Genomic DNA, 25,685 nt, shown 5'->3' on the forward strand with positions numbered 1-25,685 from the left:
GTGTACCAACTCAAATAGTATCTAGCTTGAAGTAGATTCTAAAGGTACAGCTCTCTCTCTACCTCAATTTCTAGTTAATAAAGAAAGAGATCCATTAATATAGCTTCAAGCTTTTGAGAATTGGGCAAGTTTGTTGAAGTTGAATGAGGATGCAATAACATTAAAAAATGCACATGTTTAGTGCTATAAGCACCAGCCCAAGAAGATTCCAACTTAGAATTGATAAGAAGAGCATTTGTGAGGAAGTTTAGAGATTTTGGGATCGATGAGGATACGATACATCAATCAAGAGCAATAAAATAATGGAAGAATAATCGCATGGAGTTTGCTAAGAGGATTAAAAAATCAGGTTTCATAGATGCATTGAAGAGAAGTTGGTAGAGTTGAACAAAATTATAGCTATGTTGATGCTAATTGCTATCAGGCAATGTCATAGTTGAAACACACACACAACACAAATGCCATTGTCAATATGTACAAAGGCCATGTGCGATCACATGCAAGAACTAGATGGAGACTCCTAAGAGGAACAACTATAGGACACCAAATAATCAAAAAAGGATATTTAAATAACTATCAACCAAAGAATTAAAGGTATCGGATAGACAACACTAGGTATAACAACCAGGATAATGATAAAAAATTTAATTAAATGTGTCATTCTTGAGTGAGCAAAACTGCAAGAGCCGTATTGTGGAGTTCCTACTGGTTTGATAAAATATAGCAAGTTTTTTTAATATTTTAGTGTATTTTTTTGAGGGGCGCTTTAAAAATTTGCAAGTATTTTATAACTAAAATCCTCATAAACGGGCACAATGCCTGTTAAAAAACAACTATGGTCAAGAGTACAATACAAGAAAATTAAGTACATGCATGTAGAAAAAGCAAGGAAATCAACAAGCACATGCCAAAATTCTAAGAACAAGATCAAAGACATAAGGAATCAAGACTTGAAGAAAGCTAAAGATATAGAGTTGCTTGAGTCACCAAGGAGGAAAGAGCAAAACCACTAAGCAACTAAAAAACCTAGGGAGCCCCAAAATCCTTAGTCTGTCTAGAAGCCTATAGATACCATGAATATAGATAAGTCCCATAGTTGTACATATTATAAAAAATACCAAAAGAATAAAGAGCATCTTAGAGGTATGAAGCCATTCATTTTTCTTAGCACTGTCAGTTATTAGTATTCCTATCTGGTGTTTTTATAACTAGACACGGGCATTATGAGTTCTTGGTGTTACCGTTTGGACTCACTAATGCACCATAGCTACTTTCCACCAAGTGGTTTGAGAGAGTAATCTAATTGTGATGGTTTTCTCTTCTAAAAAGGGCAGGTCTTTGTACCTAATGCGAGGAGTTGTATGTTTGAGTGTCATGACACAATGGGCATCCTAGGATACTGAGGAGTGAGCATTTGGTAAGAAGAGATTTCTTTTGACCAATGTCAAAAGTTAATATAAAACAATATGTTCAAAATTGTTAACAATGCCAAGTGAATAAAATTGAGTGCCTCATCAGGAAGCTCCTGTCCAATCTAGTATCCATCAACCAAATCAATGAACCATTCTGCTTGCGAGTCAAAGAGGCATCACACTGCTCATGGTGGCTTGTTGTATTCGTTGTTGGAAATACCTAAATCCATGGACTTTGTCGTTTGATTACCATGGACTTTGAGAGGGAATGATCATTAACCAACTCACTAAGGTAGGGAGGGTAATCTCACCATAAAGTAGCATCTTTATGATAGAGATCCCCAAAAGTAGGTCTGCTTTTGCATACGGATGAATTTAGCGAAATGGCCCACGAACGAGTTGTAGACCAGGCCTATTCTCATAATTTTAAGTACTAACTCAACTATATTCTGGAGAAAAACTAGAGAGTTATAGTGGCTACGAGTTGCAGGCTTGTACCTGCATATACAGGGAGCCAGGACAGGCTGAGACACACAAACGTCTATAGGGAGTATCAGTTTCTGTTATTGTTTTTCATATATGGTTTAATTATTTCATGAGTGTGTGAGAGAGAGAGAGAGATATTAAACATGGTTTGTAAGAATTGCAGGTTCCTTGGATGAAGCTCTCTTTTCTTTCCATCTTCTCTTTTCTCCTGTGTGATGAGAAGTTGCATTGATTGTATCAAATTACTTCATACCATAATAAATCACCGAAATACTCATATGTGAGACCGTAGGGGGGCAGATTGGACCCAATGCTTTTGTCTTGTGTTGATAAATATTTTTTCGTTTAAGTTTTTTGTTTAATTATTTTTCTAAGGTTGATGTATTAACATGCAGTTAATTTATTTAAAGCAACTGTAAAATTTGTTGAAAGCTTGTACTTGGAGGAAAGGTTCACTAATAGTGATATCAGAGCTACAGGCCAAGTACAAGATCTTTTCACATGCTTGGGGAAAGAAAATCAAAGATGTGGATTATGAACTAACCTATTAATATTTGTACTATAATGCTTCTGCTATTTTGATGAAACATATTGAAGTGGTTATGGTCCTTTATCTACTCTTTTTAACCACACACTGGACGATAGTTGTTTTCTCGAGGAGGGACTGATCTGGTGTGTTTGATCACCCTCTGGGATCATTTGGAGACGCCCATGGCTTAGAGAAAACCGGACTTGAGTATGGGTCAGTACTCATGAATTGCTATTAGGTGTTAGTAGCTGTGAGTTGCTAATTGTGTGATGGTGGACAACTAGTATAGTTGGAGGGAGTGTGAGCATGTGTTGCTCATTAGCCAGGCTAAATATGGCATGAATATAAGATGATGGATTGAGATGGTTGATATTTTAACAACAATATCGGGCTTTAGGTATGATGGGTATGTTTTTTACCAACTTTTTTTTTTGAAAAATATTTAACAACATGAATACCTTGTTGATGGTTTTGGTAGGACTTACTCACCACATTTTATTGGTAATGTAGGATATTCTCATTTTTTTGTACCATGTGCACAACCTTGCTCGTTTGTTGGACTTTTCTTTTGTCAAATTTCAAGACCAGGTTTGCAAGCTACGCAACTGAGGACATTTGCTTTCTCAACCGGGAGGACTGTCATGTGAGTAAACTTTCTTGAGAATTTAGTTATATTTATTCAATAATATTAGAGTTAGAGACGTGAGTATATGAATATCTCTAAACAATTAGAAAAATATAAAGAAAATAAATTTGTAATAAAAACAACATCTTTATGATAGAGATCCCCAAAAGTAGGTTGGCTTTTGCATACTTAGCGAAACAGCCCACGATGAATTGTAGACCAAGCCTATTCCTGTAATTTTAAGTACTAACTCAACTATATTCTAGTGAAAAACCAAAGAGTTACAGTGGCTACAAGTTGCAGGCCTTTACAACTTGCAAGCCTATACTAACTCAACTATATTCTAGTGAAAAACCAAAGAGTTACAGTGGCTACAAGTTGCAAGCCTATACCTGCATACTTTCGGAGCCAGGACAGGCTGAGACAGGTAAAGATCTATAGGGAGTATCAGTTTCTCTTATTGTTTTCCATATATGGTTTAATTATTTCATGAGTGTGTGTGAGAGAGAGAGAGATATTAAACATGGTTTGTAAGAATTGCATGAATCTCTCTTTTCTTTCCATCTCTTTTCTCCTTCTGATGAGAAGTTGTATTGATTGTATATCAAATTACTTCATACCTTAATAAATCATCGAAATACTCATATGTGAGACCACGGGTCTCATGTATGGGACCTAATGATTTTATCTCGTGCTGATAAATATTTTTTCGTTTAAGTTTTTCGTTCAATTATTTTTCTAAGGTTGATGTATTAACTTGCAGTTAATTTAGTTAAAGCAATTGTAAAATTTGTTGAAAGGTTGTACTTGAAGGAAAGGTCGTGTAATATGTAGTGAGGTATTTCTTATGAAAACTTTCGTTTATGAAATAGATGTTATGAACCATGACATGGTTGTGAAGGTAGGAGTGGATGAAGGGAAAAACTAGGGTGCACTCAAATGAGTAGCTTCAACAATGGAGTGGATGAAAGAAGCAAAGTAGGGTGCTCTCAAATGAGTAGTAGCTCCAACAATATGGGCAAGGGAGAGAGTCACATTACTTCATTTAGACACTTAAACGCCCATGCAATGATGCATTTTAGACATTGTCATTAACTTTGAAAGATAGAAACCATCAAAGAATTTAAAACAAACAAAGCTATGCTATGTTCATTAAGCAACATATCATGGAGTAGATCTCTATTTTGAAAATTGAGGTGTTTCATTGCATAGTGAAATACAAAAGATAGCTATCCCAACTTTGTGATGCTATATTCTTTTCACTTATACTGTGCATGTCACAAGGTGTGATCTATGGTATACTCTAGTGTGATGATGTGTTGTGTACTCTATAGTGTCCTATCTTGCTCTATTGTATGTGGAGCTCTTTCTTGAATCTACTATTGCCCATTGCACTTTTAGTACTATTCTTCATGTGTGCCACACTTGTTTTCTCTTACTTCACTAATTATTAATCTTTTTCTAGCTCATTGCAATGTCCAAGGGCATTATTAGTGGGTGACAAGTGAGGTAAATTTTTCTTACTCATCAAATGTCATGTAAAAGTTGGAAGAATGTGGATTCTTTTGCTGGTTCTTATTGAAGTTTCGTGGCCTAATGACCCCTTATATTTTTGTCCCTTTTGGTTTGGATAGCTCTAGTCTAGCCTAGACCCTTTTGTCTTATGCATCCAACCCTTTTAGCTTTGACTCCTTTGGTTGAACTCTTTATGGTATGGACCCTATGGGTTTAGACTCATGGTGTGTTGGTGTAGCTAGAAGTGCCCTTGGGCTCATCTAGTAAGGGGATATACCTATGGGTTTAGACTGGTGTAGCTAGAAGTGCCCTTAGGCTCATCTACTAGTAAGGGGATATACCATCAAAGGCCTTCTTGATCTCTCAAACCTTGGGAGATTGTTCTGGACAAGGCTCCAAGTTTGGATTCCCATAATAATGGGGCTCACACCTCCATGCTTGATTGTCCTTGCCCAAATTCTTTGTGTGCTTGATAGTTTATCATCAAATTTTTGTTTCTTTTCCACAACTCTTTTTGCTTCTTTTCACACCTCCATGCTTGATTGTCCTTGCCCAAATTCTTTGTGTACCTGATAGTTTATCATCAAATTTTTGCTTCTTTTCACAACTCTTTAGTGTATTTATGTGTGTACGAGGTACATAATCATCCACTTTTCTTATATCCATGTTCCTCTTTGTATTAGGGATAACCTCTTTTCTATGTATAACATTGGCTCCCTCGTTTTGGTCTCTTTATGGGAGCATATTTTGCTTTGGCCTTGGCATCTTTTGTTCAAAATACTCTTGGGTGTGTCTAGCAAGGTTGGATCAACAAAGGCCTAGATCTCTCAAACACTAGGAGGTTACCATGGATAGGGGTCTAGGTGTGCACTCATTGTTCTTGGCCAACTTCTCAGTGTACCTTCTCATCATGTTTGTATCTTCTCATGACTCTTTGGTCTATGTACGGATGTAAGAGGCACATAACCTCCCCCTTTTTGTTTATCCCCCTTTGTTGGGGAATAACCTCCCTTTGTTGGGGATACTTGTTCATGTCCTATTGGGGAATAACCTCGCTTTGGTTGTATGCCTCTAAATGAGGGTTTGTGGCCTCTTTGAAGGGAGTTTATTGACATCATTCGCACGCAATACATCTGAATATTTTTGGGTTGGGAAGTTTTTTGTATATTTTAGGAGTCTCGTAGTGTATCCAGTGGTGCGAACATCCTCTAAAGGTGTGAACATCCCTTATTTAGGTCTAGGTCCAAATATAAGGCTTGATGCCTATAAAAGCATGTACTAGGGTGTTTATTCAAAAAACATGAGGATCATTTGGGTTATGCAAACTCTCTCTCTTGGCTTGAGTATCTCTCCCTCTTACTCTCTCTCTATCTCTTCATCTTGTACGACCATTGCCATGGCTTAAACCTTCTTCTCACTCCTTGCTTCATCTCTCTTCTACAAACTCCACCATGATGATGATATTTCACCCTCTATAGCTCCTCATGGGATACCTTGATTCCAACAATGTGTCCTTAATTGTGTCCACTGTATAGAGAGACGGCAAGAAAACCCCCAAGAGAGCAAAAGGTTTTCTAGAGATTTGTCACCATTTGCAACTTACTAGAACCTTCCTTCCCTCTTGCATTGTGGGTTTGCATGTTCTAGTTTGAGAGTTCTCTCAAATCAGACAAGGATCCAAAACCCTAAAAATCAAAGCAACCCTCTAATGGTGAAGTTTCTACCCAAATGGTGATAAATGTTTGATTTTTGTAAATAAAAGGTATTATAATTGTTCTTTTTAAAAAGTTTTTTTAAAAATTTTTAATTTTAGAGGAGAAAAATCCCTAGAGGTTAAGAACTGTAACACTTGGAAGTTGGAATATAGTAGGGTTTCTATTTATGGTGGTGCACTGTCTTAATTAAGGAGGCTTAGAGGGGCGTAGTATTAAGGTTTCTAGTTAAGGCATTGTTTCTTGCACAAAAGAGCGGCGGGAGGCGAGGAGCAGCAGCAGCAGCAGCAGCAGCCGCCATGGCCAAGTCCTTGAAATCCTTTTTTGCTGGTATTTTTTCGCGTCCCAGCACCGACGCATCCGCATCCGCATCCAAGTAAGTTCGAAATTTCATGCTCTTTCTATTATACCAAAAACGCAGCTATGGTGAACACCCTAACCCTAACCCTAACCCATGAATTTAGAAGCCCTACACCTAACCTACCACGTCAGAAAGGCCTTACATCAAACCCGAATGTGCCAGTAAAAAACCCTAATCTTATCTATAAATTATTTTCGCTATTTTTTTTTCCGATTTTTAAACCCTAGGCGAAAGCTCTCATCTGATTTCGTCAGGCGCAAATTCTCAGCTGTTTTTTTTCTTCTGTTCACATCTAAAATGTTTCAGCATTTTGATTCTTGGACGCTAATTCATTTTACATCATACGTGATTTAGCATACGATTAGCATTTGCGATTTGATCATCATGTGGTTGTGATCACCATTACCATTTGAGATTCGATAAGCATGGGATTGTAATTATTTGATGTATGATCACTATGCCATTTACGATTTAATTAGCATGTGATTCTGATCATTTAGCGTATGATTACCATTTAGGATTTGATTAGCAAGTTTGTGTATGTTATCATTTACGATTTGATTAGCACGTGATTACTTATAGTGTGGTGGTGATACAATTTGACTTTTCAGGGGACGGCTGAGCCGCAAGCAATCTGCATCCACAGATGATGGTGGACATTACGAGCTACTGCCAGAGAGTCCCCCGATGCAAGCGACCAGCTGTGTCTACAGGGGCCAGCTTAAAGATGGAGCCCAGGTTAGCCCAGACATGTTGGTTTTTTCTTAAAAAAAAAAACTCCAGCAAGGTTTTTTTAATATCCACATGAGCCCTCATAGTTGCCTTCGCAGCTAATGAAAACCAATCAGCTAGTTCAGTAACTTTTTACCTTGAGCTTTTGTACAAATTACTTGTTCTAGAATGGAGTTGTTGCTTTTTTAATAAATAAACACACATGGGCTGCATCTGCGCACACATATTTGTTTGTGTATACCTAGAGACTACACATACAAAAACTTATGCACATACATCCGTACGGCTTTGCGATCTCACTATATATTGCGTGCGTGCGGGGGCGCATGTGCGCGCTTTTGTGTACAAGTATGTACACAGAGTGAGACCGCAATCTAATAACAGCTGTATGGACGAATGTACATACGTGCGATATGTATGTACACACATATACATGTATTGTATGTACTGCAGATCTCTCAACAAAAGTTGCATGATATGATTCTTTTAGGTTTAAGTGGTTCTTTTCATTGTTTGCTGAATAGGCAAACGAGTTCAACGTTTTACAGCAAGGTTTGGGACGTTTTTATCAGAGCTTTTCTGTTTCTGATAGTTTACAGGGTTTGAAATTCATGTACAGATTTTTGCCTTAAACAGCATTGCATCTTTTTGCTGACCTCTCCAAAAGCATTTGGATTGCAGTGAGAATGTTGAAGTGCGGTAGTTTAGGTTTTGGAAGGTTTGAACTGTGAGCTTTTCTTACATTTGAGAAGATCACCTAATTTTTGGAGAGATTGCAGATTGCAGTGAAGAGGCTGAACTGCGACCTCTTTAAGGACATTGAAGAGTTTTGCAAAGAAGCTCAGTTTCTTGGGAAATTCCGCCACAAAAACCTGCTTAGTTTGAGAGGTTATTGTGCGGAAGGGCAAGAACGCTTGCTTGTTTTTGACTACATGCACAATTCAAGCCTTCTTGCACATCTACATGGAGATCTTGAAAAGCAGGGACAATTGGACTGGCAAAAGAGGATGAAGATTGCAGTTGGATGTGCTGAAGGGCTTGCGTAAGTAATAAAAATTAGTAGTTCACAATATGTCATAGATGTCAAAAAAATGCAACTGCATTTTTCATGGCATCCTGAGAACCATTTTGTTTTGGACCTTACTGGGCAGCTTATATGTATCATCCAGCCTGTTTGCTTCTCCATCCAGCCCAAAGGGCATCCTCCATGCAGTCTTTTAAATATAGCACATTTTATTTTTTTCTTACTGGGAAAAAGGCATTTTATATAATTTAATTTATCCCGATTAGTACTTTCCTTACACTACTATACATGATATGTTTGGTTCACGACCACCAACACTGTTTATTCCCAAGATTCGGGATAATTTTGAAGACTGTTTAAGCTGTCCCTTGTGGTTGTGCAGGTACTTACATCATTACTCAAATCCCCAGCTTGTCCACGGTGATATTAAGTCGACAAATGTGCTGCTAAGCTCAGATTTTGAGCCTCTGATAGTTGACTTTGGAATGTCAAACCTCCTAAAAGACACCGTACCCAAATCAAGAGGAGCTTCTGGTTATGCTGCACCGGAGGATTCAAAGGGGGAGGAGGACTTAACCAAGAGGAGTGACATGTTCAGCTTCGGGATTCTTTTGCTAGAAATGATCAGTGGGAAAAACCCGGCCGAAAAAGTACCAAGCAATTCGTGCAAGTTGAGCATTGTAGAATGGGCACAGAATCTGATCATTGGTGGCAAGCTGGACGATCTGATCGATCCAAGGCTTAATGGTGACTACAATCGGGAGGAGCTTGAGACACTACTGAACACTGCCGTTATGTGTGCTCAAGAAAAGCCTGAAAATAGGCTATCTATGCTAGAGGTTGTGACATTTCTGAATGGGGATTTAAAGAAGCAGACGGAAGAAGCGAATATGCAGTGCACACCAATTCAAGAGGCTCTTCACAAATCTAGTGTATCACCAGGTGAAATGGCCATATGAAATTTGTTGCGCTTCATTATATTAGTGAAGTTCCTTAAGAACTTTTTTACGTTTTATCTGTCAATTCTCTTTTGCATATAATTTGCAATGTTGTTTGTATATAAATATATATATATCTGAAGGCTGCCTTTTAATCAGGCATATTTGTAAGGTTTGTTAAGGTCGTTATTCTAATGAAATGAAAACGACGCTAGGTGGGCATTAAGTGTTCTACTTGGAGCTTAGTTGGTATTGAAACTTGCTGTTAAGGCTTAGCTCCAGGAATATCTGGAGCATTTAATGAGACGTCTGGTGGACCATGAACTAACCGACAGGAGTCTTATCCATTTTTTATTTATCGACCTTATGTGACTGTATGCTAGCTTTGATCTGACAATGCTCTCTTGGGCTACCATACCATGGACCATTGAGTGCTATGGCCAGCCCCCTACCCCACGACAAAGAAAAATTGTCCTAAGTTGTTCGAGCTTCAACCCTTTAAAAGGCAGGGATGGATTGGCAAGTAGAATTTTAAGATTACTGCTGCTTGCATGTAGTGGGTTTGATGCTCCTAATTGCAGCCTTCGTATATATGTTTAATATGCATATGCAAACAGAAACTTTTTTATAATGTGTGATCTTAGGTGTCACTAGCACAAAAGCCCTCACCCAAATGTCTTTTTTTTTTTTGGTTTAGCAGATCTTGATTAATCAAGTGTTCATGTATAATAGGCCCAGGTTATCCTCCCTCCAGAATGAAATTAACTTAAATTTGCAGAACTCTAATCTCTTTACAAAGCGATCAAAGTACTAATGGTGTCATTAGGTAGTTGTATGGGTTCTCAAGATATTGAAGAACCTTGTGGCAGGCCGAGCTAAGGTATGACAGTAAAACAAGATGTGCTGTGAGCACGTAGGCATTGCATTCAAGCTTGTTTTCTACCACTAAACCTCCCACAAATATGGTCTTACCTGAATTTCTACATTTTATGACTTTATCTAGTTTTTTCTGTTTGTATAGCTAAATCGTAAGATTTCTCAACTTGTTCCCGCTTCTTCATTTTCATGAAAGATCTCACTACTACTTTGTGAGCTCCCTATCAGCTACTTCCTACTTCGCTGACTCTACACAAAACCATTGTCTGTGGAAGGCTGTGGTTCTGTGGTTCACCATTTTGACATGTCTTCAAGCCATGTGCCATTTTGATGTGTGTCCATTCCATGTGTTATATATAACGTGATAATATAAGAACTATTGTGCTGAACAGCTAAGAAACCCTTCGCTTGGTTTTTTGTGCATCCCAAGCATCTGAATGTTTTTAATTATGGTGGAACAACACAGATTGGGTTTAGCTTACTTTGCGTTGTGGCATTTTCCTGTTTCTGCTCCTGTGCTGTTCAATAAAGGCATTCAAGCCCTCGTTTCCAGACCTGTGTCTGTCAAAAATGAATGATTACTTCTTGCGGTTAAGAGGAGCTTGAAAACATATTATTCAGTCTCTGCTGTTACTGCATGCGTGATCGCCCATAAGCTGTGCTTGTTCTGCAGATGATCCTATGGTATCTATATATGTGTAGCTGACAACGCAGGACTTGTATGTAGTATTTACAACAGGATGGTGTTTGCCACAACCCTGCTGCAGTTCTATGTGCAGCTTAGCTAGAGCCTGCACGGACAGCTACAGAGGACAGCTTGGGGTGCCTGCAGGACCTGAGTCTTGTCAGTTGGACACATGACTGTAGGGTTCCACTTAGGCATCCTCCCTTTCACAATGTAATTCATCAAAGCCCTTAAGTAGCTCTGAGAGGTGATCCCGTACCTCTTTGATTTGTGCATTTGCTTGTGCTTTGAGACCAGCCCCATTGACTTGTATTTTCTTTTGTCTGATAATGTACTTTGGGGATGATTGACGTTACCTAGTGCCGACACTGCCTATTTATACGAGCATGTGTGTTAAGATCATAACTAAGGAGCTTAGAGTGTGCCATCATCAGTGTATCTCATTCTAAACTTTTACAATAATTAAAGTCTCTGCTACATGATTGTCACGAATAGTCCTTAAATATCTAGTATGGGTAGGATTAGAGAACCCAAACGTATTGATAAGTAACACGAGCCAGCAAAATTTTGATATTTCTGGTCCCGCATTGTAAAATGCTTGAAAAGAGACCTTTATCTCACACGCCTTGGCTCTTATTGATGGCGAGACCTTTGTTACTATGGATGGCTAAAATGAGAAAATTGATGATTATTGATGGATACACATGTCAATCACAATTTGTTGAGAAAGTGAAGAAGAATGGTAACTTCCAGTAATCATGCATAAAATATCCCTCTTTTTTTTTAATCAAATGGATCAAAAAGCTTGGAACAAGCAATGCCGTGAGATCATATGGCAGGCAATCAAGATAGAACTTTATACCCATTCGCAACTATTAGGCCATTAACATGGTTTGTAGGCCACCCCCCAAATTTGGACCAAAAACTCTACGGTGGTACCGTAAAGAAAAGTAGGTTGATCATATTTTTGTTGCCTTTATAGAAAACCTTGTGGGAACCAGAACCATTCTTAAGATTTGGTCTAAGAAAGGGGGAATGTGAGAAAAACAATCCCCTCATGGATGCACTACATAAGCTATGATGGAGGCTAGCATATTGTTGGGATACTAGATATCTTGGGAGCAGTCCTGCTTTTTGATGGAGGAGAGATGAGACTTTCTGTGTAAAATTTTGAATGAAGTTAAGAAGGATCTATAAATATGGTTAGTGTAGTTCTAACTTTGTTGTATTGCAGTTTCTAAATAGTTTCTTAGTTAATATATATAATTATTATTGATCCCAAAAAAAACATGGTTTGCAGACCAATTTATGTATTTTAGCCATATTAGGCTTGAGATTATGGCCCTAAGACTCATGTTCTAGTGCTAGATGGAGACGGTGACACAGAAGGAGTAGTGTCATATTGAGTTGGCATAAACCATGATGTCAAATATACACCTCTTTCCAAAATTTACCATTCCTTGTACACAATCACATGATATCTTTTAGTTTGCAAATTTCATTTTTAGAACTCTCTCTCTCTCTCTCTCTCTCTCCACCCTTTGCTCGTCGCCTTTTGTTGTCCTCCTCCCTTAGAGCATGTATCATGCATGCACGTATGCACATATGTATGTATGGGTGCACATGCATGCGTGTGTGCATGTGTGTAAGCTACACACGTGTGCTTGCACGTGTGGAAGCTACACACGGCAATAAATTGCAAGGAATTTGAGTACTTCAACAAGGTATATCAAGATCATGTTGGTGAGACACCTCCCCCCCCCAAACACACATACACATACATGTACATATACAACAAGCTATACAGCGAACCATTCATATGTTTTTTTTAAATGTACATTGACTACTTGAAGTAGTGTTTGTTTTCCTTTTTAATGCACATACCTTATGTCATGAAGAACACTATTGAGAGGGAAATAAAATTAGAAAGATGATTTTACAAGAAAATGGTCTATCTAAATTGTGCAAGTAGACATGATTTACAATATTGGCAAAAACAAACAAAGGTTTGCACAAATTTCACATGCTCCCAATCAAAACCATTCAATGTACTATTCAATTAAATCCAAGAGTTAGTGTGCAGATAAATGACACCTTGCATTATGTGGATGTCCATACTTATTGAAAGATTAATGTTTGGAGTAAAGGTAATTATAAAGCTAATCTTTGTAAATTTTAAGATGGCTTCTTCTTAAGCAATAAAGTAACTTTGACATTTATAAATTATTAATATATTGTATACCTTAGATAAATGTGGATATAGAAAATTCTTTTGACTTCAGTTGAATTATTAATATAAATTAGTAATATATTGTACACCTTAGATGAATGAGGATATAGAAATTTCTTTGATTCAAATCTAGAATATCTAGGCTCTCAATTAAATTAAAGAAGGAAAAAATTCTTAAATGTAGAAAATTAATTCCAAGCTTAGCACCAATGCAATGATAGAGGGACTACGTGGGCCGACACCCTCACTGAACCCAATGGCTGACATCTTCGATCCATAGGAAAGGATATCATGTTGGCCTTTTTCTTATTCCCTCACAATGGTCTCATGCACTTTTATACCCATTCAGAACACCATTATCCATCGAATCCCCCCCTCCCCCCATACACATTGGCAAGTCCAAGCCCACCTCCGAGTGAGTACAAATATCACACGAGGGATATAGAATGCTTCATACCCTTGAAAGTCCGAGTCTTGATGGATAAGTTCTCTTTTACAAGGGAATTTGTAACTTTGGAGAGACTTATTCGACTGGATAAAAGGGAGTTTAAAAGCCCACACTACTAAACCTGAACCTGAAGAGGAGGAGGATGAGTCGTGTCATAGTGTGAGCGCTCTCCTTCTATACCCAAGATAAAAGGATAACTAAAAGCGCCTATGAACAAGTCAGGATACTATTTCAAAAGTGACGAAATGAACATCGTGTTACCTATCTTTTATAAAAGGCACGACAGTCTCCGTAAACTTAGATGGTGGAGTTGGTTGGTGTCAGCATAACACTAAGGATTGTTGAGAGACCCGGGGAATCCCACCACTTGAGGCACAAGCCTCGTGGTCAAGATTCTCGATGGGAACATAGCTAAAGGTAAAATTAACACCTTTGGATTCGTGATGATGGATTTTCAAAGAAGAGGGTCATACACCATGATCCTCAAAAGGCCTTACATGAGAGACGTAAGGTTGGTTTCACGATTGGAAAACCAACCACATTTACATGTGTAAAGGTAATTGGTCCTTGAAAATAAACTTGAAAACAAGGAAGAATCATCCCATTGGGTTGAGGCATTCTCGTTAATGAGTTTGACATAACTGCTTGGACCGCTTCAGACGATATTTGTAGAGCATGCAACATAGAAGCTCACACCACACCGATTGATATCTCTAGAGCTTGTAACAAGGTGTTAGATGGTGAAGATGAGGGACCAAGAAAATGAGCCCCTCCTAGATCGTGTCAACTCCGAGGATTGGATTCATGTTCTTGCAACCATGGATATATAAGAATATAGCACAACAAAAAGAGATAGCAAAACAAAGTGTAATAGACAATGTAATAGATAGAGAATGGAGAGAGTTTAAAATTTTGAGATAGGTATAATGTGATGGTCCTATCTACCCATGCACTCTTACAAGTAGAGCTAAGATGGCGATTGAGACAGACTCTGGATGGGTGTAGAGGGTGTGGATACTCACAAAATTGGATAGCTGAGCTTGTGATAACTATGTCCGTATATAGTGCTACAAGTGAAGTGGTGGGTGCATATACAACACGAGCGGTTTAACACGGCATAGACACAATCACCACTCTCAATGTGGCTAACCAACCCAATGGGCCACCCCAACTAATGCTCGAATCCCTAACCATCTCCTAAACATCAATGGTTACAATAACAACCCCATTGGCGTCTAAGCCTCGAGGTTCCCACTAAAGACACGTGTATCAATGACTTCTCCTCATAATGGGGGCCTTTACAAATATACACCAAACTTCGATGTGAGATACATGCTGAGAGGAAGGCATTGAGCGTATACTAACACCTCCCCTCAATGTCTACGTAAAGACATATTATGTTCTTAACCCAACACCAAGTTGATGAAGATGCCAAATGAGTTGGTCCTTTCCAAGAGCCTTGGTGAAGATGTCGATGCAATTCTAGTTGTCACATTGTAATGCTCTAACCCCAATAATCTCAACTCCCATGTCCACTAAAATCCTCCTCAACCATATTGTTTCTCATCAGCAGTAAAATAAGATGTCTTGTACTCATCTTTGTAGAAGAAAGTGCCACTAGGCTGATTCTTGTTGGTCCAAGAGAAAGCACTGGAACCAAGAGAAAAACAATATCCAAAAAACCGATTTCCTGGAATCACCATCTCTCGTCCAATTTGAATCATAGTAACCCATAAGAGTGTCACCACCTACACTATAATTGATGTCATACTCAAGAGTAACTATGATGTACCTAAGTACTTACATCCCTTGCTTTGAAGCTGTGATGTACACAGAGTAACTATGATGTACCAATGACTCTCCTGTGGCTTGTTAGAAAACCTATTCAAAACACCAACTTTGAAGCTGATATCAAGTCTAGTGTTAGTGAGACAAATTAAACTCCCCACCAGCTTCATGTACTTCTTAATGCCTACTAATTGATGAGGAATCTCCCCACCAGATTCTCTTCTCTACTCCTCTATTCTTCTTGATCTATGCCATCCATCTACTGAAGATTTTGGCATCTCTAGTACTGGGTTGCGCTCATCAAAGAGCTATTGTGCCTAGTTTGAAAAATGGCTTTTCGTGTAGTGTAGCAGCAAGCTGGTGTGGTGTGGAGTGTGAGAGTCTTCACCCTCTAAAAACTCCTCCTCCTTAAAAACTAAATGTGGCTAGTGGGGCTGGGCTCATGGTGGATTATTTCTCCGATTAATGATAGAATGGATGGACTTGTCTCGTCCACTGAGTGTAGCTACTCCACAAACACATCTTAGCCTAGTGATTACCTTCTTCACCTCTGGATCATCATAGAGTTGATAAGCCTTTGATTATTGACTATATCCAAGAAAGATACACTTCTTGCTTTTGGCATCAAGCTTCTTCTTAGATGTATATGGGATATGCACATAAAATTCAGCCAAATGTTCTAAAAGGAGACACTGAAGATTTCTTACCAGAGTCGGCCTTTTCTTGCAATGTGATACCTTTAAGCACCTTTGTGTAGCTCTGATTAAGGATGTAAACTGCCCGTTGCCTTCAGCCTAGAAAGTGTCTAGTAACCCTTTCCCTTTTAGCATGCATTGAGCTCGACAATTAGATTACAACATTCTACAACACCATTTTGCTAAGGTGTGTGAGAAGTGGTGAGTCGGCACTTGATGCCATTGTCCTTGCTATAGCTATCAAATTCCATTAAAAGGAATTCTTCTCCTTGATTTGTATGGAACTTTTTCACCTTCTTTCTTATCTCATTCTCCACAAGCTTATGCCACTATTTAAACTTGCCAAAAGCTTCAGCCTTATCCTAACTATAATTGTCGCGATTAACATCATAACTAACATCATAAAGTAAGAAGATTTCCCCGATGAAGTAGTAGACATCTTACCACCCATAGAGATCAATATGTATTGTTTCTTTCTCATCATGTAAGCCTCACATGGTTCCTCTGTAATTATGAAAATGTAGGCAATACCTTTCTCTTTTTCTACATCTCCTTTAACATTGCAAATCTGGTGTGACCAAATCGCTCATACCAAATCCTGCTCGTGCTCTTATCTATAGTCTCATTGTGTAAAGGCACTCAGATCGTATAGATTGTTACACCTTAAAATTCTTTGTTGACTAACTTGCCAGCAACATCTAGAATTTTTGCTTTACTTTTCTTAAAGTATACTTTAAGCCCATGATCTATCATCAAAGCAAAACTGACAATAGGTTCTTCTTGATTTGAGGTACATAGAGCACGTTTGACAACTTCTTCTCTTCACTTGTAGAGCTACCACAAAAGATATGGTTCCAGACCCTTCGGCTTGAAATTTAGCATTATTCTTAACAACAACATTGATGGATTTGTGTAGAGGCTTCTAAGAATTATATTGGTCCTTTTTATTAGTCATGTGTTAGGATGCTCCACTATCCAAAATCCATAAATCAATAACAACTGGAGCCTGAGCAGTAGGTGAGCATACCTCTTTAATGGCGACCCAAAGTTCAAGCTCAGTGTCTCAGAATTGTTATATTAACTGACTCCTTTCCCTTCCATGAAGACTTTAGGTTGTCATTCTTCTCGTCAAAGCCTCTGCTTCTTTCTGTAGCCTTTGATAGTGTGACCCTTCTTGTCACAGTAATAATAGCTCCCTTGAAACTTGTTCTTCCTTGGCTTCGTCTTCTTGTCATTTAGAAGATGACAAACCTTTTCTTTTAACATAATCATGATCGTGGGTCACCCACATCTCCTCCTCAAGTAAATAGAACTAAATTCTTCAAATGAAGAGGTGATACTCTAATAACCTGAGTGCTTAATGCCATAACCAAGCCATCATACTTTTGTGGGAGGATTTGAATGCACCTCTAGGGGCTAGTTCTTCACTGGTCTTTGTAATCCCCATAGTAGCCATTTGATCCTATGGATTTTGATCCGCGTGATAAATTCTTCAACAACTTCTACTTTAGCAAAACTTCTTAGCACACAACAGTAAGATCATTGAATCCTAGTCTGATTTCGGGTCTCATACTGATTCCTCAATATGGTCTAAGCCTCTGATGCCTTAATTGTGTGTTAAATTAGAGTAAGAACAAAATCACTTATGCCTGGTGATGATTTCACAAAGTGCATCAAAATCATGTATCTTCCATGCTCGAAGAAGTGTAGCACCTAATGGAAGTACATTCGTATTGTGTGATTTTTTAATGGATTTAGGAGGCAACATAGTTTCTATTAGCTCTCTATAAGTATTATATAAAAAATGCCGAGTGTGAATTCATTAGTGATGAATCTTTAAAAAATAAAAAAAGTTAATTGTATTCTATTAGTAGAAGTATTATGGTTGCATTATCACTTTATGCTCATAATGACGTAATCAAGGGATGGCCGAGCTAAATGTAATACTGGTATTAAAGGGATATACATTATTTAGCCTAGGACACATATATAAGTAGTTTAGACTAAGGCCAGCTGCCCAAGTCTAGGTGCCTAGGTACTTAGTACGTTGTATGAAAAATAACTTCTCTAATGAGAATGGACACTTCCCTTGTATGAGAGCAAAAGCAATAGCTTCTCTACTCTACCCTACCTCTTGAGTGTGTGTATGGTGAGAGAGACTCCGAGAGTGTCCATTATCTAATAAGAATGGACACTTTCCTTTAATGAGATTAAGAGCACTACCTTCTCTACTCTACCCTATCTCTTGAGTGTGTGTATGGTGAGAGAGAGTGTGCGTGTGAGAGAGAGAGAGTGTGTGAGAGCTTATAGGTTATTGCCTCATACCCCATAGCTTAGAACTGGTGAGGGGTTTGTCCTTGGAGAACTACAACATCGTAGGGTGACAACGGTGGATGTTACAACATAAGCTAGCTACTTCAACATGTGGTTGGAGAGCCTCCCTTGGGAATCTCTAAATGGGTTGTCACTCTCATCCCTAGATAAACAAGTAAGTACTCTTGCTAGTTTTGTTTGATAGGTTTCATTGTGGGTATAGTGGTTTAGCTTATCCCTTAGTTCTTTGAGTTTGACTTAACATTGGACAATGGTATAAACAAGTTCGTACTCTCAATAGTTTTGGTTGGAAGGTTTCACTATGGGTATAATGGTTTAGCTTATCCCTTAGTCCTTTGAGTTTGACTTAACATTGGAAAACAGTAGATATTGTAGCACAAGCTAGCTACTTCAACAAGTGGCCTTGAATGTAGCCACTCTCATCCCTACCACAAACAAGTAAGTACTCTTACTAGTTTTGGTCGATAGGCTTCATTGTGAGTATAATGGCTTAGCTTATCCCTTAGTCCTTTGAGTTTGGCATAACATTGACTGATAGGCTTCATTGTGGGTATAATGGTTTAGCTTATCCCTTAGTCCTTTGAGCTTAACATTAGCACCGCTGTCAGTGTGGGGAAACAGGGTGACCTCCTTAGCCCATGTTGTAGCATAATATACTATTAAAAATCACACAATATACACACATCTTAGTATTCTGTAAAAAAGTGACCCAATGTGAATTAATTAGTGATTATTTTTAAAAAAATAAAAAAATAGTTAATTGCATTCTATTAGTAGTAGTATTAGGGCTATATTATCACTTTGTATTGATAGATTTGAGATCAATAGTTATTAATTAAATATTAATCAAAATCATCACTATCTAGTTAGTTTACATTAAAACTTATTTTTCTCATAACTTGAGTTCTTAGACTCGGATTCGAAATTCGAGAGCACCAATGGAATCAAGAGATCTAGCTCTAAAAGCTTATAATTGTTGATTAAGCAAATATAGATAGTAATAATTTTTTTATTTTTAGCCAAATTAGGATTAAGCAAGTTGAGTATTGTAATCAACCCAACATTAGCTCTTATTTCACTACATGGCCATCAAATCAAATCAGGACCTTGAATGGAGACCCACGATGGAGGGGAGGACCAGTCTCGCGCTCAGATCCACTAAGTTGGAAACCAACTTTTGCATGGTGTTACTACAAGCACTAGCCTTGGGTCAAATTTGGTCCCAAACGGACAAGTTTGATTTTTGGCAGGGACCCTTCTTTGCTTGGTCTCCACACTGGCTAAAATATCAAATGGAGGGCCAAAAAAGGGACCTTGCGCATCTGAGGAGCCCGGACATCCGTGGAGGCTAATTTTCCACGTATGCTTCTATCTCTTACTTTGGCCATCTCATTTCAAATCAAGCGCTAGACTCATGCCAAGTTTGGTCCCATTTTGACAAGTTTGAAATCCAACTTTTTCATTCATGCTACTTGCATTTCCAAGCCAAGCTAAAAATAGCAAAAGGCTTTGTGGGAGAGCAATCTCAAGTGATGTCAGCGTCGCCCATTATATGGACTAACTGTCTACCAAGTTTGGTGCTAATTCAACCTAGTAGACCAAGAGCCTTCCGGAAGAATCAACTATTGTTGGCTGAAAACTGGGCTAGTTGCATTTCCAAGCCAAGCTAAAAATATCAAAAGGCTTTACATGAGAGAAGTCTCAAGTGACACAAGTGTTTTCCATTATATGGTTTAGCTACCTACCAAGTTTGGTGCCAATCTGACCTAGTTTTCCCCAAAGTGGACTAGACCAAGAACCCTCAGCATATTCTTGGTGGAAAATTTGGTCAAGTTTGAGCTAAAACTCTTGCATTTCCTTACTTGGCCATAACTTGTAGGTTGAAAACCCAAATGAGAAAAGACTTTGTATCAAGTAGGTTCAATACACATACAACGACTTGAGCTAGTTACTTTCTAGAGTTTTGACGCTAGGCGGGAGATTTGACCTATAGCTCTAAAACTCTCCCATTTGGTCAATTTCAAATCTGACTAGACATAAGTGTTAAGGATAGCTTGAGGTACTCTCACACTATGTTTGGTTCTAATTGAACATGGTCGGGTCATTGTCTTGCTAAAATTAGCATATCTTCATAAAAATAGACTTAAAGCATCCATAGTATTCTAAATGCACTAGGCATCCATAGTATTCTAAATGCACTAAGCATCCTTATTATCAAGTTTGGAACAATTTTGGTGAGATTTGGATTACTTGTGAGTCTTTTTTAGTCTCTTTTGAGGAAAAGGACAATATTTTTTTAAAGTCTAGGACTCAAAAATCCTTGGGAGAAGAGAATTGATTGATCAATTCTAGATAAGGATTTGCATGAGGGGTTACCATACATCAAAGACCACTGCCACATCAAATCAGTCTTTAGAGTAGAAAGTCAAGGTAGTTGAATGGGCCTACCTTTAGAAACCCATCAGTTTTCTATGTCTAGCTCTAAAACTCTCCCTTTTTATTCTTTCTCAGTTTGGATTTCACACGTGTTAACATTAGTGTGGACTACATCATACCAAATTTGGACTTGAATGAACATTGTCTTCACTACCTATTTTTACTAGTTATTCTCAAAAAGTGGTTTTAAAGCATTTGTTTTGTACTTGACACTCTCAAAAACCCACTTGTCAAACGTGGTCTTATTTGGACTAGTTTTAGACAAGTTAGAAGTTTTTTTGGCTTCTTTTTTAGTAAAAAGCCTAAATTTTTCTAAGTCTGGAATTGTGGAAGAGAACTTTTGGCAAGGCTATAACTCCTCACCTAAGAGTCTATTTGCAAATAAGGTTTTGTATAGAGCCAGTCTTTACTTTAGTGTCCAAGCTTGCTAACTTTCTTCTATGAGGCAAGATTTTGAGAGCTTACACAAACTAGTTAAAGAAACTGCCAAGTGAGGTCAATTTTCTATGCCTAGCTCTAGAACACTCATTGTGAACCAATTTTTAAAATTAAGTAGAGGCATGCTCTTCTGGCACCTTGAAGAATCTACACACCAAGTTTGAGCCCATGTATTAGCTATTTTAAAGCTAGTCTAGCCCTAACTTTCCTTAAACCAAGTATATTTGTAACATCCTGAGAGTGAGCCTATAAGCTAATATCATTAAGAAAAAGACTTTCATAGCTTTGAACAACACGAAAAACACATATTTCTAGCACTTTGTGAAGGTAGGCCCCCTAGTGGGACAATTTTTTAAATCAGTGCTTAGAAAAGCCCTTAGTCTTTTACGACCAAAACATGTTTTTAAGGTCAGATAAAGCTAGAGATCTTGCATTTAGAATATCTAGAGTTATATGAAGTACAAAGACATCCCCCCTGGGTTAACAGGTCTTTTATTTTGAAATTGTTCTTTTTAACAGGTCTTTTATTTTGACTGAAATTTAACACTTAGATAGTCCTAGCACCTGGATTTCATTCTAAAACCTAGACTCATGAATAGTGCAATTATAGATCCATTGTTTACATAAGCAATTTTCTGAAGAGTATTCAATTCAGAATACTATAGTTGGCTCTTACATAGTTAAGCTAGAGGAACCACCTTGTTAGCATATTGCTGCTGGCAAACCACCTTGTTAGTAGATTGCTGCTCTGCCGGCAAACTACTTGGGATCAAGGTTGGGAAGAAAAACACTTGTATATTTAATTGTGCCACATCCTTGGAATTATAGAGCGTGTTGAATTTGTTACCACCACCTTTGGATATTCTCAAGATTGCTATATAGGAGAATACTTTGTTGACCTAAGGGTAACGCCTTTTCCAAGACTTCAGTCCTTTCCTTAATTTAATTAACCACTTGCTTTTATCTCTTGATAGAGGTGAAATCTAACCTTGAATAAGTAGAGACCCTGGTCATTTTGAAGAAACTATAAACAGAGTGACAAGCGAAGAAATTGGTAGACAGTCTCTAAGTGAACCTCCACCTAAAGACGGGGCTATGAAAGCTTTAGGAACCTCAAAATTAGAAAGGTTTTATATGGACTTAGAGAATAGAGTTTTTGATGTGATTCCCAACCAAGGAATGAGTTTGAGTCCATATCAAAAAAATCCAAGTGTTTTTTGTATTAATAAGGAGATTTCTATTTCTATAAGGAGATTTGGGATAATAGATATATTCCCTATGTGGTGACGAACCTAAAGTAGAGAAATTCATGAAAGAGATAAGGCATGGGGAGATGGAACCACCTCTGATCCCCCACCCAAAACCTCATTCCTCTGTTTTTGGCTCAACAACCATAAAGGTAAATGCAAAGATAGGAGATAATGAAGCAATCTCTAGAGGAACCTAGGAAATAGAAGCCTCAACAAATGGGTTTTTTGAATTTACTTTCTAAAATAGCCCAAGGGACAGTGCACCTTCACCTCCTCATGATTACATGATGCCTAACAATAGACCCTATGGTGATGGGTATCTTGAAAATGCGCCTTATAGCTACATTAATACTATAGTTCCACCTATTTCCCAAGGAGAACACACTATGGTACATCCTTTAGTGAGGAGTATGCCTATGCTATTAAAATTAGAAATAAGTTCTTCTATTGGACCCGAGTACACTTCCAGAAGACAACAACATTATAGCATCTAGTTCCTACCTTTGCTTCCCCAAGAGTACATGCTATTCCAATATGAGGAGGAGTTCAAGCTCCTACACCATTGGAAAGACCCATTTCAGTTAAACCACATGTTCATCGTATGACACCAGTTGGAATGGTGTCAGTGGGATGATATTGTAAGATTTCTTGAAACTATTGCCAGAGCAGTTATTACCAAGGAACATACTATTCACAGTTACAGCACCCCATGGTTCTCAAGAGAGAGAACATGACATATGAAACTCTAGGGTATGGTGTGTGTTTAGGGTAATGTAAAAGTTTAGTGGGACTGGTGATGCACTGGCCATTTGGAAACCTTTGAGCAAGTCTGTGACGCTTTGGACGTGAATGACAACCCTACTAAGGTTGGAGCATCCCTAGAGCACGGGTTACAAAATGGTTCAAAACTTTGGAACCTGAAGGAAAAGCAACTTATGAAGATTTGAAATAATCCTTTTTGATTACTTATTCCAATACTGGAGCCAAATGGATTTCAATAAATTAATTGAACACACTCATAAGCAAAAAGAAACTAAGACAATCATGGAATGCATTAACAGTGCCGAGTATCTCTATAGTAGGATGAACCTATTGAGAGACCTAGCCAATCTCAATTGGCCTCTCTTTTCTTGGAAGGCTTACAAAGTGAGAAGCTGCATCTTGTACTTTATGCTCAAAGGCACAAAACCTTCAATGAATGTGCATTGGACATGATAAATTATAGTGAGAATTTCATGGGACCACCTAGAGAAATATATGACTCTGATGCATCATTCAAGACTAGATCACAAAGTGAAAGATCTGAACGGAAGAAAGAAGATCCCGATCTCATTACAGGTTGATGAAACAATTGAACGAGGAATTTACAATCACTCCAATAGAAATGGGAAATTCTCACCTCTACCTAAAGAATGGTTTGGTGTGTTTACTGTAAATCAAATCATATGATAAGAGTGTCTACACCTTAAACCAAGGCCTAATATATGGTGTGTGGTTATTGTGTTTATATGGGAAATCCTGACACTAGCCGATGCTATAGATTTAATCCTACACTGAAAGCTAATATGACGAATGGAGCTTTAGCTTTACATGCTCCTCAAAGGTTGCTTGCCTTACCTACGCCATTAAATGGAATTTAAATCTAGTAACAACTATGGTTGGAGGAATGTTATCAAATTTTATAGGAAAAGCTTTAAATGGAATTTAAATCTAGTAACAACTATGGTTGGAGGAATGTTATCAAATGTTATCAAATTTTATAGGAATGTTATCAAATTTTATAGGACCAGGGTGTAATGGAAAAGCTTAGGGAGACAAGACTAGGAGCAATGGCTGCTGCCATTATGGACTTTGAATGACTTTGATCATAATCCCTTTATCATTATCAATTTCCTTGACTCTTTTGATCCAGATAATGGAACATGAAAAATAAGAGTGAATGGATGACTGTAGACTTGGTGGTGGAAGCACTTGGATTGCCTGTGTGTGATGGACATAACGAACAAAGTAATTTTAGAAGATATTGACCTTGGCCCTTATGTCCAGACATGGCAAAAAAGTCATAGTATCTTTTAGATCCATAAAGGACATAGTCTTGGAAAATGCTAGCCACTCAAGCAAGCCCTTTATCAAAAAAGAGATTGGAGGTCTCATAGAGAAAAGAAAAGCAGGTGACACGCCTTGATAAGATAGTCAGATCTAGTAAGGCACAGATGGTGCCATGTCCATGAACTGGCACGGAAGAAGAATCACACAAAGTGACATTGCATGTCATGGCAATAAAGTCCTCGAACCAATCTAGATGAGGTGCCATGTGAGCAATAGCACCATCATCCACAATCCAAGACAGTGATTGAGAAGTCACAAGAGCCAGTACATGATGAGCACTAGCTAATGAAAGATTATCATCATCCTTCTTGGTCTTGGACACCGCTATAGAGGTAGAGTCCTTTGCTTCTTCATCCCGCTTCTTCTTGTAACATTGGGGCTATTTATGACCCTTCTTGCAATAGTAGTGACACTCCATGTCCTTGTTTTTAGAAGATTTATTTTTGTCTTTGTCTTTATCTTCGTCATTATCCTTGGTGGAGTTCTTGTCAGAACCCCTTTTCCCTTTCTTTTGTTGATTCTTCCCTTTATCTCGAGTAGCCAAAGCTCCATCAAACCACCAGGTGCCAATCCGCTCCTCAAAGCGCTCTCTACGGCCTCACTATGGTCTTCTCTATAGCCTCACTGTTTCAAATTAATCTTCAGTATGCCTAAATACAAGTATAAGGAGTGCCTGAGGGGGACCTGCGAAATTGTACGGACCACCATAGCACAACCTTAGGGGATGAAGTGGATTATGATGACCTGTACTCACCAATGTCCCAGGATGAGGATGAGGAGACCTCGAACCCCTTAGAGGAGGAGGAAAATGAGGAGAACAAGGAAGAGGAGGAGTGGGCTGAAGAGGAGAACGAGGAAGAGGAGGAACAAGAGGAGAACGAGGAGGACAAAGAAGAGGAGTGGATAGAAGAGGACACGGAAGACGAAGAGGCATTTAAATATAGTGGGGATGATGAAAATGATGATTTGGATGGTGCTGTGAACAAGGATGGTGCTGTGAACAAGGATGGTGCTGGGAAGAAGGTTGAGGATGAGGATAGCTCTACCGATAAAGAGCGTGCT

The 25,685-nt window shown here is 38.3% G+C and overlaps 1 protein-coding gene and 1 long non-coding RNA gene across 2 annotated transcripts; one reads left to right on the forward strand and one right to left on the reverse strand.

Moving 5' to 3' along the window:
• Positions 1-6,433: 6,433 nt before the first annotated feature.
• LOC147630491 (PTI1-like tyrosine-protein kinase At3g15890) lies at positions 6,434-9,566 on the forward strand. The gene is made up of 4 exons (XM_086810373.1): positions 6,434-6,655; positions 7,252-7,378; positions 8,152-8,414; positions 8,779-9,566. Exons 1-4 carry the CDS (start codon positions 6,579-6,581, stop codon positions 9,353-9,355), a joined length of 1,044 nt encoding a protein of 347 aa, XP_086666499.1. The 5' UTR covers positions 6,434-6,578; the 3' UTR covers positions 9,356-9,566.
• LOC147630492 (uncharacterized) lies at positions 8,909-9,990 on the reverse strand. The gene is made up of 2 exons (XR_015267651.1): positions 9,594-9,990; positions 8,909-9,545 (listed from the first exon to the last, which is right to left on the reverse strand). It is a non-coding gene; the product is annotated as an uncharacterized LOC147630492 (long non-coding RNA).
• Positions 9,991-25,685: the final 15,695 nt, after the last annotated feature.

Source organism: Cibotium barometz, chromosome 16 (genome assembly GCF_041138505.1).
Source record: "Cibotium barometz isolate CiBa-2024 chromosome 16, ASM4113850v1, whole genome shotgun sequence".
NCBI lineage: Eukaryota > Viridiplantae > Streptophyta > Polypodiopsida > Cyatheales > Cibotiaceae > Cibotium > Cibotium barometz.